We start from the raw sequence: 13,259 nt of genomic DNA, 5'->3' as shown, positions 1-13,259 counted from the left end.
CACCACTCCATCTGTTCACTCAGCCCAAAAGTCAAAACCAAAGTTTCCTCATCCAGGGGGTGGGGCATTTTTAAGAATCTGAAAGAAAGAAGCCAGTGACAGCGCTGGCCCATTTGAAGTCTTTTATGACCAGCTATTGCCACCAAAGGATAAGTTTCCTGTTTACCAGTGGGCCTGAGACACAGTGGTTGTACTTCCTGACTGTGCTGAGCTTGGCACACAGGCCAGGTTCTGTCTGTCAGAATGGTGAGGCTGAATGCCCACTCTGTACTTGGCTGGGTGAGGGTGGCAGGGCCCCCATAGCCTGGGTTCTGGATGAGGGCCACCCTCGGGAGGGCACTTAACTTTGGCTCCAGAACTGGCCTTAGCATTCAGAAAGGAAGCAAAAGAGGGGAGCGGCCTTGCCTCCTTTCTGGCTCCCCCCTTTAGATTTCCTTTTCCTCTGGGGTCCAATCCAGGCAAAAGCTTTTGGTGCAGAACAGAATCTTATAATAAATTTGTGTCTTTGGTTTTTAAGTCTCCAGGAAGCAGGATGCCAGAGCCTCTGGGGAAAATGTTCCTTTATACCAGTGTGTTGATGGCAGGGACCTGTCCTCTTTTTTATTACCTTGTACAAAGTAAGTATCCAGGGAGCTGCCTGAGGCATGACTTCCTAGTTCTGGTGGTCCTGCTCCTCTCTCAAAGGAAATGCTTGAGATGCTTTCGGCAAATTAGAGAAAGGAGGAGAGGACTATTTCAGAAGCCAGTCCACTATCACATTGGCTAAAGCTTCCTTCTTATCCTATAATCCTCCTTTTTTCCAGGAGCCACAAGTACAAATAAAAGGACTAGGATCTATTTGCATAAGAAGCCTTGCAAAGTAAGATAGGCTTTCACTCCAGTGCACACACAGGGCGTCCATCAAGATTTCTGAGATTACATAAAGAAAGAACAGAGAGAAGGGGAAGACCAGATGGTTCACAGGTGGGGAAAACTGTGGCTACTTCTCAAGTGTGGCCAGGCTGCTTGCCCTGCCATCCTCTGTTATTGACTGAGTGGAGGAGGGGAACTTGAGTAAGATATGCTGGCAGGAGCAGAAAATAAAAGCAGAGTCCAGGATGGCAAAATCCCAACAGAGGCAAAATCCTGACAGATGCAGCTTCCAGCCTCACTGCACCCAAATTTGAATTTGTAAAGACAGGCCACAATTATCGTCAGCAGCCAAGACATTTAAGGTCATTTCAATGCTACTGGTGGCAAAGCAGCAACATTTTTGTCCTGGACTGACTGTTTTTGATGCTGCTTTATCCCTCCCAGCTTGGCTTCTCAATCTGACTCTGCAGCATTTTCACTTCTTTCTAGGATGTGTGTCACCAGCAGACAAGCAAACAGAGCACAGGGGCCTCTCCACCCATTTTCACCTTCCTGCAAAGTTGGTCAAGTCCCTGAATCTGGAGGTGGCCCAAGATGAGCATTCCCAAGAATGATTCAGAGTAGAACATAACTCAGCCTCCTCTCCCGTCTGCCTAAAGAATGGGGGCAGGACTCAACAGGAATGGGTGCATTTTCTGTCAGGTTTCAGCCTTCTGGTCTGACAGTCTTTCCCCCTTAGGAAGCTGGAGTTGGCTAACAGAGACAAGCTGGGTAGTGAGACCTGGGCTCGGTAGCTGCACTGGTGGAATCCCAGATCCAGTTTTTGATTAGCTGTGCAGTCTTACAGGGGAAACTTCCCGTGTAATGAAGAGTAATATCAGTATGTATGAAATTGTTGTGAGAACTAATTGAGTTGCACAACTTGTGAGTAGAGATTTTGAGGATTATGAACGTGTGAAAATGTTGAGAACAGTTTGTCACCACAGAAATCACACTCAGTCAAGACCTGCTGTCTGGATGAAGCCTCTGCTGCTCCTTTTCCTATTATGGCTGGCACCTTGGTCATGCCTGAAGCTCCATTTCTGGGAAGAAACAGCAGGGGTATATCCTTGGCCTCTCCATGCTCAGGCCTCCTTCATTACTGTGTTTGGACTTGTAGGAAGAAAGTCCTTTCTGGTTGCCAAACATCCTACTTAGGAAGCCTACCATTGCTCTCCTCCTTGAGCGGGTTGTCGTTCTTTATCCCTTTAGGGAGATGCTTCCCAGGGCTCTCAAGTAGCCTTGGGGTTCCTGAGTGTTAGAGCAGTTCTGCTTGAAATGTTGGCTCAAGCCTGTAAATTGACAAATGAGCATTTCCATGTCATATTTTGGCCCAAAGGTTTTCTTGTTAATATTGTGGTCTATTTTATATACCTCGTTTTAGTGGAAGCAGCAATGTTTGGAAATCAGCTGGCCCCTGCTTTCCAGAACTGTGTCACTTTGAGCAAGTTACAGAATCATAGGACTTGAGAACTGAGAGAACTTAAAGAAGAGCTGATCAAACCCCTTAGTTAAAGGGAAATGAGGTAGTGAGTGAGGTGAGGGAGAGAAGTAGTCAAGGCACAGAAAGGTCAGGATGACCTTGCACATCCCTGTAAATACTGCCTTTTGAGTATGTAAAACAGACAGTTTGGAGTAGATGGTTCCTAATTCTTCTTCCATCTTTAAATTTCACATTTCTGTTTCTGTTTCCATTCTATCCGTTGTATTTAACTTTCTATAGAGATTTGTCTGACCAAGTTCAAGAAAGAAAAAATAACATCTGTCTTTCCTATCTAGAAGGTTTTGCCAGGACTTCATTTTATCAAATGGCGTTGGAACAGCTGCATAGTCACCCGGAGGCACTGGAAGCCCTGGGCACTCCCCTCCATGTTCACTATCTCCAGCTCCCCAGCAAACACAACTTTGTGGACATTACCGTTGCCTGGGTAATATGTTCTTCCTGTGAACTATAGGCCAGGTTAGGAAGAGGGAGAGGAGGGGGTCTTGTCATCGGGAAAGAGGCTTATAAAAGAAGTTGGCATAAAGGGTCTGGCATGGTAAAGTTCACTAAGTAAGACTGTCACTAGGCTTAGCACCTTAAAAAAAAGTTTTTATTTTTTATTATGGATTTTAAACATTATACTTATATAAAATATATTTTTGCATTATTATGCATTAATTTATTTTCATATATTTTGCTTCCTTTCTGGGAGAAGTGATATAGCAGGAATGTAGTTGGTTTGCTAATGTTGCCATCAGTAGGAAAAAAAAACGATCAGTAGTGGTTTGCCACAAAATTGGCTTTGAATTTAAAATGTAAAATGTAGCCCTCATTCAGATGTAAGCAGCTCTTTAACCTTTAAACTTTTTTTTTTTTTTTTGTATAGTTCAGCTTGGTAAAAGCTCACCTGAAGATAAAATACATTTGTTCTTCTGTTTAACAAATACATTTTGAGTTCATACTCCGGTTGGAGGAATGATTTTAACTTACACAGGAAATGCAAACATACAGACATGCAGACATGTAGAAGGCTCTTGGGGAGTTTGGCACATAAATTCTCCTTGCCAAATGAAAGGACTGCCATTGATCTCACCAAAACATATAGAGGGCAGAACATTTAGAAAAACAGTTGGATCTCCAGATGAGCTGTTAGGAAAAAAACTTGATTCTGCAGATACTCACTGGATTTTATAGACCTGGCTCTAGAAAGCTGTTTTGATAGTTTTGTGATGACAACAATGTCTCCAATTACATTTCTTCTGTCATATTACACCCACAGTTGAAAATTCCTGTTTCTGGATCCAAGTCAGAGGGCCATGTCTACACCAGATCAACCAGCGTTGCCCCCTTTCAGAGGTATTATGGGAAAGTGGTAGGATGTGGGGGAGTGGAGAACCTCCTGATGGAAAAAACCCTGATTCTCATTTTCATTTGTCGCTAAATGATTGCAGTAATAAGAATTAGTTTTCAAAGCTTGAAGCTGAAAGCTTCATGGCTGGGCAGCAAGCCAGTGCCTTGGCTTTTAGCTCAGTCCAGACAATTTATCCAATACAATATACTGAATTGTCCTCTCTTCCTGCTTCTGAATTTGAAACACTTGATAGTTGTAGTGGTCTAGTCTACAATAATTTGATGCTGTGTTCCAGCTTCTAACTCTGCTGCCTCAGTCATTACAAACGAATAAAGGCATGGAGTCCTAATCCAAAATTATTCATCACATTCTCAGCATAAGCCCTCCACCCAGTTAATTGGCTTTTCTTGTCTGGTTGCCAATAGCTACATCCACTCACTTCCCCCACGGGAAGCCTCTCTCAGAGATGTTTGCTGTTTAGCCAGGATGTGTTTTAATTCCTGAGGACAAAAGGAACAGGCAGCCCTGAGGCAGCCCCCACCTACCTCACCCTGGGCTCATTGACCTCTGAGCCTGGGATTAGTAGAGGAGCTGGCTGGATTCCAGGCCAGGAATTGAAGGTTGATGTGAATTAGGAAATGGGAAGTAAGCTGCTCCCTCTCCTTCCTTATGCCCCTTCCATTCACCTATCAGTCAGCCATCCATAAACCTGCCTTGTAAATGAAAGCCCAGTACAGAATTTTAAAACATTATGTTAATACATCACTGATGTAAAATTATGTTTTAAAAAGTAAGACGTTATCCTTAACACTGCCCTCCTCTCTGTTACTTTTGGATCATGTATTTTGCCTCTAGTTTGCTGATTAGAGAGACAATACTTTTGGTTTTTCAGGTGGCAACTTCAGGAAGTTGTCTTGGAGCTCAAGGATGGGCAGAAGATTCCCTTGTTCATGGTCAGTGAGAAGAATGGTGATATAGTAAAAAAGGAGTAAAAGAGATTAGACAATCAGCATTCTTCAAGTTTGGCCTCTCTCATCTCCACCATGTGCTCACCAGAAATGACAGCCATCTGCGTGCAGACACTCCTGTGAGCCAGTTCTCTTGGCTCTATGTGTAGGCATATGGTAATTTGGGTATAATTCTAATTTGACCACAAACAAATGCTATTGTGGTTTTTAAACTGAATCAGAAAAACTTTTATTATAAGTTTATAAGGTAATTTATTTAAGTGGATGTATGTATATAAAAGCAAAGCCAAGATAAAAGAAATCAGTATTAATAATAAAATGTTGATCTCTGCTGGTTCTCATTTTCTTTCTTTTCCTCTCCCCACCCCTTCCCCATAATTTTTAGTTCCATCAATAAAAAGGTTGAGGCTTGTTAGCATTGAAGATTAGGCTTTTAAATTTTTGACATTAGAAAGCTGAGAAAGACCAGGCACTTTTATTTTGGTCATTGTACCCTGACTTCATGTTAAGTAGCTTGTGGGCATTCTCAAATCATTTTGGGAAATTTTATTTGCTTTGTTGTTTTTATTTTTCTTATTTTTATTTTAGTTACCAACTGTGTGTCTGATTAAAGATCACAAAATTGCTTTTATTCCAAACATCCTAAAAGTTTAAAAACTTATATTTGTACATAAATATGTATAAAACTAACGTGGAAAAGGTAGTTTAAAGCTAATAGGTCCTTAACCTTCTGCTCTCCAAGTCACTTAACCACATATTAGAGCTTAGTATCCTTAGCTTTTATTAGTTGTAAAAGAAACAATATTGTGAAGCTTGAGATTCTCCTTCTGAGAACCAGAATCTACAAAAACAGAAGTCATGGTATCTTTGCTTTGAAAAGACCAATTCTATCTTCTTAATATTATGAGACATAATGCGATTATAATTGTCTACACTGGGGGATATTTATGAGTTCTTTCTTGCATTCTTATTATTTTTTGGAGAAAAACTTGTCAGGAAAAAAATAAACATGCTTATAAGAGTATGAGACGTTTAATCATTTGATTCTGGAGGTTGTGCCTTAAAAATATACTTAATGTTCTTTGATTATATAGTGAAAAATCATTCTGTTTCCCTGAGAGCATTTTGCAAGTGTGTTTACTGGTAAATATTACACCCTCCAAAGTCTTTTAAAATAATAGCTCACTGTACAGATTTTGTGCCACTTTATTCTTTAACCATTACATACTATTATGTATATGTCAATTTATGTATTGCTTCAGATCTGACACTTCTTTGACAGCTTTTATTTCCCTTCCATGTTGTTAGGGTTCTTTGTTTCTTTGCTATGGCTGAAGCATAGTAAAAACAGGTGGGCCTTTCATTGGTATACAGTTTGAATCAGTGAAGAGGTTTTCTAATCCAACTGGTGGGAATAGTGAAAAACTCCTTGATTTCTGTTTGAATCTTCAGTTTTTGTTTTTGGTAATTTTTTGGTGCTGGGAATTGAACTCAGGGACTTGCACATGCTAGGCAAATACTCTGTCTCTTGAGCTATACCCCGGACCTTTTGATATTTTGAATTTTGAGACAGGGGCTCACTGAGTTGCCCAGGCTGGCCTCAAACTCTTGATCCTCCTGCCTGAGTCTCTGAAGTAACTGGGATTACTTGTGTGCACTACCACGCCCCACCAGGTATTTTTTCAAGTTTCACTTCCATCTATGTATATAGCATCTTTGTGGGTAATTCTGAACAAGCTGGAACCTGGTCACTGCAGTACACATTGTTTTTCCTGTTCCTTAAGGATAGCAATGACGTGTGTTACACTTCCTGTATATCCTGTCATCACCGAGACTCAGTCATTGACTCCCATTAACTACCTCGATGATGTGTTGGATAATGCATATTGTCATTAGAGGAGAAGGTACCTTTTTGCCATTAGCCCAGTTGGAACAAATGTCCCTAGCACATCCTGTAAAAAGAGCCCAGATTGGAGAAAGAGCTTTACGAGAACTGTCAGAATTATAGATTTGTGGAGCAGTGTCCCAGTGGGCCTTGAGCTCTTAGAGGTTTTGGTAAGCAGACATGATGGAGAGTGCCTTGCAGTTGGAGAAAACAGCTTGAACAAAACGCCCAAGGAGGCAGGCAGGAGCTATGTCTCAGAAGAAAGACTTCCAGTTTGGCCAGTATTTCGGTTAGCTGTAGATAAGTAAAAGAAAGGGCTGGAAAGGTAGGTTGGCCGTAGTGTGAATGCGAGTATTAACATTTGAATGTAGTTTGTGACCATCAGAGATTTGGGAGTAAGTACACTATTAACTGTTAATGAAGATTTCAGAGACTGCTGAATGTGCACTGACAAGACCTGTAGGACTCAGATAAATCACAACTTTCATTGTCATTTGTTTCCATTTTCTAGAATTAGCTGGCTCTCACTTCCAAACATTGTCTATTCACTAATCCAGGGACTTGATAAAACCTTAAGACGGGATTTTATTATGCCCAGTTTTGGTAGTTATGTGCCAAAGATGAAGCTGAACTAAATTATGGGAAATGGAACTTGACACATGGTGTCCTTTGCCATGGAAAAGGTAAGGAATATGCTCAAACAGCATGCTTCAGAGGACTTGAGGAAGCAAACAGCTTTGGAAGTGGCCTTAGGCCATTGGACTATTGGCCATTTTCAGTTTGGTTTGTCTGTATGAGAAATATGAACAAACATTAACAAATCGCCTGCCGTACAGGTGAGGCAATGTTTGTGCTTGTTGGATGCCCAGGCAAAAGATGCTGTTTACACAGGAGGCTCAAAGACTTGTTGCAGGTGGGGGATGTCAGGGAGGCAGAGGCTGATAGGAGAACCTCCAGGCTACTCCCACAGGAAGATTCTTGCCTCCTTAGTAAGCTGCTCGCGCAGTTCAGGCATGTCCTTTGGCCAACTTTAGCGCAGTTGCTCAGTAGAAAGTACTGTCTGGAATGTGCAGAAAAACTGACATTGTACCACCCAGGGTAGGAAAGTGGTAAGTGACAAATATTAAAAACACACTTTTAAGACATAGGTTGGGTGCAGGTCAGTGAAGTTTTTTTTTTTAGGAAAAAGTACTTTTCATTCCTAAGTTACCTTCATCCTCCCCCCGCTTTCCAGGAGAAATTTTACAAAAGAATTTTTCTTTTTTCTTTTTAAAAGGAAAATATTTTAACTGAGATATCAGATCACATGCAGTATAATGTCAAAAGCCTTTTATTATTAAACAATAAGCATCAAGGTAGAAACTAGCCTCCTTCACTATATAAATAAAATACTTATCTTTTAACATTAGCTACCATGTGTCAATTACCTTGCAGTCTTTCTTTTATGTCCAGATTATTTTTATTTTTAAAAATATTTTTAGTTGTAGATGGGCACCTTTATTTTATTCTCTTATTTTTATGTGGTGCTGAGGATCAAACCCATGCCTCACATGTGCTAGGCAAGCCCTCTTACCACTGAGCTACAATCCTAGGACCCAGGTTATTTTTATGAAGTGAGAAATTATACAGATAGACTGATCTCCCCTATGAAAACTGATGTAAGAATTCTAAATAAAATATTAAAGCCCCATGACATATTTGTGGTATACTGTATTGTTTTTCGCAGAATATTCTGGTTCCTCTCCTTCGCATTGCTCATCCCTATGGATTATATATCCCTGCATTATTGAACTTATAGGCGTGACATGTAATTTGTTTTGTGAGTAGAACTGACATGATTTCTAAGCAAAAGTTTTAAGGCCCAGCCCTTGGTTCATAATGTTATCTTTTCCTTCTTCCTTAAATAGGTAATGTTTCAGATGTCAGCTACTCAAAGGCTTTGGGTTCGGGAACAGCTGACCTGCTGTATGACATGTAACACGAACAAGAAATAAACCCTTGTAAACTCCTAAGGTTGTTGTTACCACTGCTTAATCTAGTCTGGCCTGGGTATTAACAGGGACTAAGAGCAGTTTATTCCAGGAATGCAAGGGTAGTTCAATGTTAGTAGATCTATTAATATATTTCATATAGTAATAGAGCTAAGAAGGAAAATTATGGTAGTTCTTTAAAATACTAAAGGTATTTGATAAAAATTATGATAAAATAATCAGAATGGATAATTTCTCATGAGTATGTGTGAAGGGCAGTGTGTCTGGTCTCTTGTAAAGCCACAAGTATTCAGTTATAAGGGTCCTGTAAATGACCTCATCTAATCCTAATCAATCTGCAAAACTGCTTGGAGTGGCAGGGGTACAAACCTGTGTTCCTAGTTACTCTGGAGGTGGAGGTGGGAGGATTCTTTGAGCCCAGGAGTTTGAAAGCAGTCTGGGTAGCATAGTTAGAAATTGTCTCAACAACAACAACAACAAAAAACTTGCATAAGAAATGCAAAAACATACTCTTGAAAAACACAAAAGTAGAACTGGCAAATGGAAAGACATATCATGTTCTCAGTAAGATTTGTCATCTTAAATATATGTCAGTTCTCCCCAAGTTAAATTTAATGTGGTGTCAATAAAAATGAGTTTTTTTTCAAGTCTAGACAAACTAATTATGAATTTACTTTATAAATATTATTAAGCAAAGGCAAAATACCTGCAAAGAAAAGGGTTAATCTTACCAAAAATTAAAACAAATAATGAAATACTTAGCTGGGCACTGTGAGGGATATCTATAATCCCAGCTACTTAAGAAGACTAAAGCAGGAGGATCACAAGTTTGAGGCCAGCCTGGGCAACTCAGGGAGACCCTGTCTCAAATAAAAAGGGCTGTGGATATAGCTGAGTGGTTAAGTGTCCCTGGGTTCAGTCCCCAGTACCATGAAGGGGGAAAAAAAAAAAAAAAAAAAAAGCTGTATGCCAGAGGGCAAAATTGGATTCATTGTTTATGTAAATTCTAAAAGAATTTCAAATGAATTAAAGATATAAATTTAAAAATGAAACTATATAAGTCCTAGCAGAAAAGTATGGATGAATTCTTTTGTGATCTGGAAATGAAAAACACTCCAGACCATGATTCAGTGTTTAGAATGAGGAAAACTGATGCATTTGATTAAATAAAAAATATCTGCAAGTATGATAACAAAAGCAAAAAGACAAATGATAAATTGTGGGAAACTGAGAAAAACTGTAACCCAAAAGAAAAATGGGCAAAAGACATGAACAAAGTTACAGAAAAATGAAAGCGACTCAAGCATATTAAGAAGATACTCAATTTTGTGTAAGGGAGATACCAATTTTCTTCTGGAAACTTGGCAGCAATATCTAAATTTTGACAACCTGTTTTCTTGGCAGACTGGTGAAACAGATATCCTAAAATTGCTGGTGGTAACAGAAAATGATAAATTTCCTATGGAGGGGAATTTGACAGTATCTAGAAATACTTCAAGTGCACTTACCATTTGACCTACCTAGCAATCTCACATGTAGGATTCCATCCTAGAGGTATGCAGGTAGAAATGTAAAATGCCATTTATGTATGATAGTTCAATGCAGTATTATTTGTAATAGCAAAAAACTGGGGGAAAAAGCCATCATCATCTCTATAATATCCAGTGGTGGAGAAGTTGTCAAATAAACTTTGATATGTCCATATAATTAAGGGGAATCTGTACTTCTGAAAAGGGGTTAGAAATACATTGATACTGCTAAGGACATTCAAGTTATAGATCCCTTATCCAAGTTGTGTGGGACAGAAATGTTTCAGATTTTGGAATATATGCTTAGAATTTAACCTCTGACCATCTCTAATCTGGAAATCCAAAATGCTACAAAATGCAACTTTTTGAACTTCATGTCCACACTCCAACAAAAGTTTTTGATTTTTGGCTTAGGGATCACACACACACACACACACACACCTTAATTGGTTCTTTTTAGTTTGCTAGTAAATGGATGTATCTGGAGACTATCCATATTTTTAAGTAAGGGCAATATGATTAGGCAAACTGTCTCTCTTTTTTTAAAGAGGGGATTTTTTTTTTTGTTTCTATTTTCAAAAAGAAACGAGAATAAAAGCAAAAAGCCACTTTTAGGGAAGCAAACAGGGAATCATAGGGATGTTGAACTAAACCTTCCTGAAGATGTACTATGTTTTATGTTTACTTGACTTTGGGACCATGTTGTTTACATAAGACTGAAATAAAATCTCTAAAATGTAAAAAAAAAAAAATTGAAACAAATGAAACATATATTGAGGAAGCATTTCAAGTGACAGTGGAACAATTGACGCAACATGCTTGGTAGGATATATTCTATAAGCAAAAAGAAACTCCAAGAAACGTTCAATTTCTACATTTACTTGTCCTGTGTTAGCAAATATACTTAATATGTCCACACATACACAATTTGAGACCTCCTCCTTCCCACATCCCACAACTCTTCCAACAGTGAGAAACCTGGCTCTCATTATCCCAGGTATATGTAAGAGTCTATTCAAGTGTCACATATACAAAAGGGAGTTTCAGAATTCCTAACTGTAGATCAAAATTTCAAATGTTTTTAAAGGTAAAATTTATATATAGCAAGATGCACAAATTTGAGTATAAACAATTCCTTGTGTTTTTACAAATGCTTGCACCCTTGTAACCCATACTCTTAAGATACTGATCATTTCCCTTGCCCCAGATAATTCCCTCAGGCTTCTTCCCAGTCAATTCCCTGCTTCTGTTCCACCTCCAGAGGGAACCATATATTAATTTTTTTTTCACTGTAGATTCCTTTTCAGTGCTTGGAATTTGCTTTAAAATATTCCACACATCAGTGAATCTAGAAGGCAAAATTTTAAGTTTGAAGCTGGCCAATTTGGTACACGGAGTTTATTTTACTCTTCTCACTTTTATGAATTTTTGAAGCTTTGCATAAAAAGTCTTTTAAAAAAATGTTAATTTTTCAGTGTTAGTTTAGGGGTAGTCTCAAATAATTAGGTCACTAAGACTCTTTAGGATCCTCCAGGAATTCTCATCATAGACCTTGTGTTTTAGTGAACAAGTACAGGACATCTCAGGCAAAACATCTTCTGTTTTCCCAATATCCAAACATCTCCCTCATCCCCAGACTTTTCTTATAAACCAAGTGATTTTTTTTAAATCAAGGAGGGATATTGTGATACGATATAGCTCAGTGGTAGAGCATTTGCCTAGCATGTACAAAGCCCTGGGTTTGATCCCCAGCATCACACACACACAAGAAAAGAAGATAAGAGTCTGGGGTTATGGCTAGGTGGTAGAGTGCTTGCCTGGCTCATGTAAGGCACTGGGTTTGGTCCTCAGCACCACATAAAAATAAATAAATAAAGGTTAAGAAAGAAAATAGAAAGAAAATATGCTTGAGAAAGTAGTGAGAGTTACTCCTAATAATAATTAACAACTCAAGTATTAGCATTTTAAATATATAATTAATAATAAACTACTTATTACAGTTTTACCCACTAACCCCTTATCAAGCTAGGGGTGGATTAGGTAGGACAGGTCTTCTCCCACCCCCACAATTTCAGATGAATGATTAAAATGAGAATAAGAAACAAGAGCATAATCAGGAAGGATACTTTTAAAAATAAAAGAAAATGAGACAAACTACATTTTAAACAGATAGTTAAGAATGACCCTTAACTAGCGGGATGTGGATGCCTGTAATCCCGGCTATTTGGGAGGCTAAAACAGGAGGATCACAAATTTAAGGCCAGTTTGGGCAACTTAGAGACGGGGTCTCATATAAAAATGAGCCCTTGTCTAGCATGTGCTAGGCCCTGAGTTTGATCCCTAATGCCACACTAATTGAATAAATAAAAATAAAAACCTAAAAAAATGTAGAATGTGTACTATCTTCACCAAAATACCATCTTTTCTTCTTACTGGTGAATAATTATCCTCCCAATCTGTACATCTGCCTCCCAGATACTTCTCACTATTGTAAAGTTTGCTAGCCCTTTCCAAGCGGTCTCCTTCTAGGCATGACTCATTTCCTTCTGGGAAGCAACTCAACACAATTCTTGCTCTGGAAGTGTGCTAAAAGGCTTGGTAAAGGCATACCAGCAGCAGACAGTTTGGAGTGGGGGTCTGACATGGAAAAACTCTGATCTTATCAAGAAACCTGGTATATTAATAAGGAATCTCCAATAGCCAGCAGGTAAATACTTCTCATCTAAACCAAAAAGAAAAGCTGATATATTTCCCAGTTTAAAATTGAAATTTACTTTTTTAAAGCAGTTGTTTTCAAGCAGTTTCAAAAATGAAATTATTCTAACCTAAGACAGCTTAGATATAGGACTTGAATTTTAATTGGAGAGAGACACAAACCAGTGACTGCAGAACACATCCTTTGTGGTTTGAACTCAAAAACAGTATTTATAAAGTATATATATAAGGTATGTCTCCAAAAGTATATTTTGCAAACTAAGTACAAACTAAGCCTCTTTATAGGATTTCATTTCTAGAAAATTCACTGTTCAAAACAAAGTATGAGGAACAAGATGGAGTAGATGCACTTCTTCCTTGTGCCTCAGAAATAAATACAAGGCTATGCTGGAAGATGAAGAAAAAGCTGATGGGCCAGGAACCTCAGGACCCAAGGTATAATACAG

At 38.8% G+C, this 13,259-nt stretch overlaps 1 protein-coding gene across 1 annotated transcript in view; it reads left to right on the top strand.

Moving 5' to 3' along the window:
- LOC124990713 (cytochrome c oxidase assembly factor 1 homolog) overlaps positions 1-5,717 on the top strand; it is a 47,173-nt gene extending 41,456 nt beyond the window's left edge. Inside the window, exons 3-6 of the mRNA XM_047560975.1 lie at positions 518-617; positions 2,671-2,819; positions 3,654-3,730; positions 4,618-5,717. Of these exons, the coding sequence (XP_047416931.1) occupies positions 533-617; positions 2,671-2,819; positions 3,654-3,730; positions 4,618-4,717 (411 nt within the window). The 5' untranslated portion in view covers positions 518-532 and the 3' untranslated portion in view covers positions 4,718-5,717. The remainder of the gene's footprint in view (positions 1-517; positions 618-2,670; positions 2,820-3,653; positions 3,731-4,617) is intronic.
- Positions 5,718-13,259: the final 7,542 nt, after the last annotated feature.

Source organism: Sciurus carolinensis, chromosome 8, assembly GCF_902686445.1.
Source record: "Sciurus carolinensis chromosome 8, mSciCar1.2, whole genome shotgun sequence".
Lineage (NCBI taxonomy): Eukaryota > Metazoa > Chordata > Mammalia > Rodentia > Sciuridae > Sciurus > Sciurus carolinensis.
This window is presented reverse-complemented; position numbering and strand designations above follow the sequence as displayed.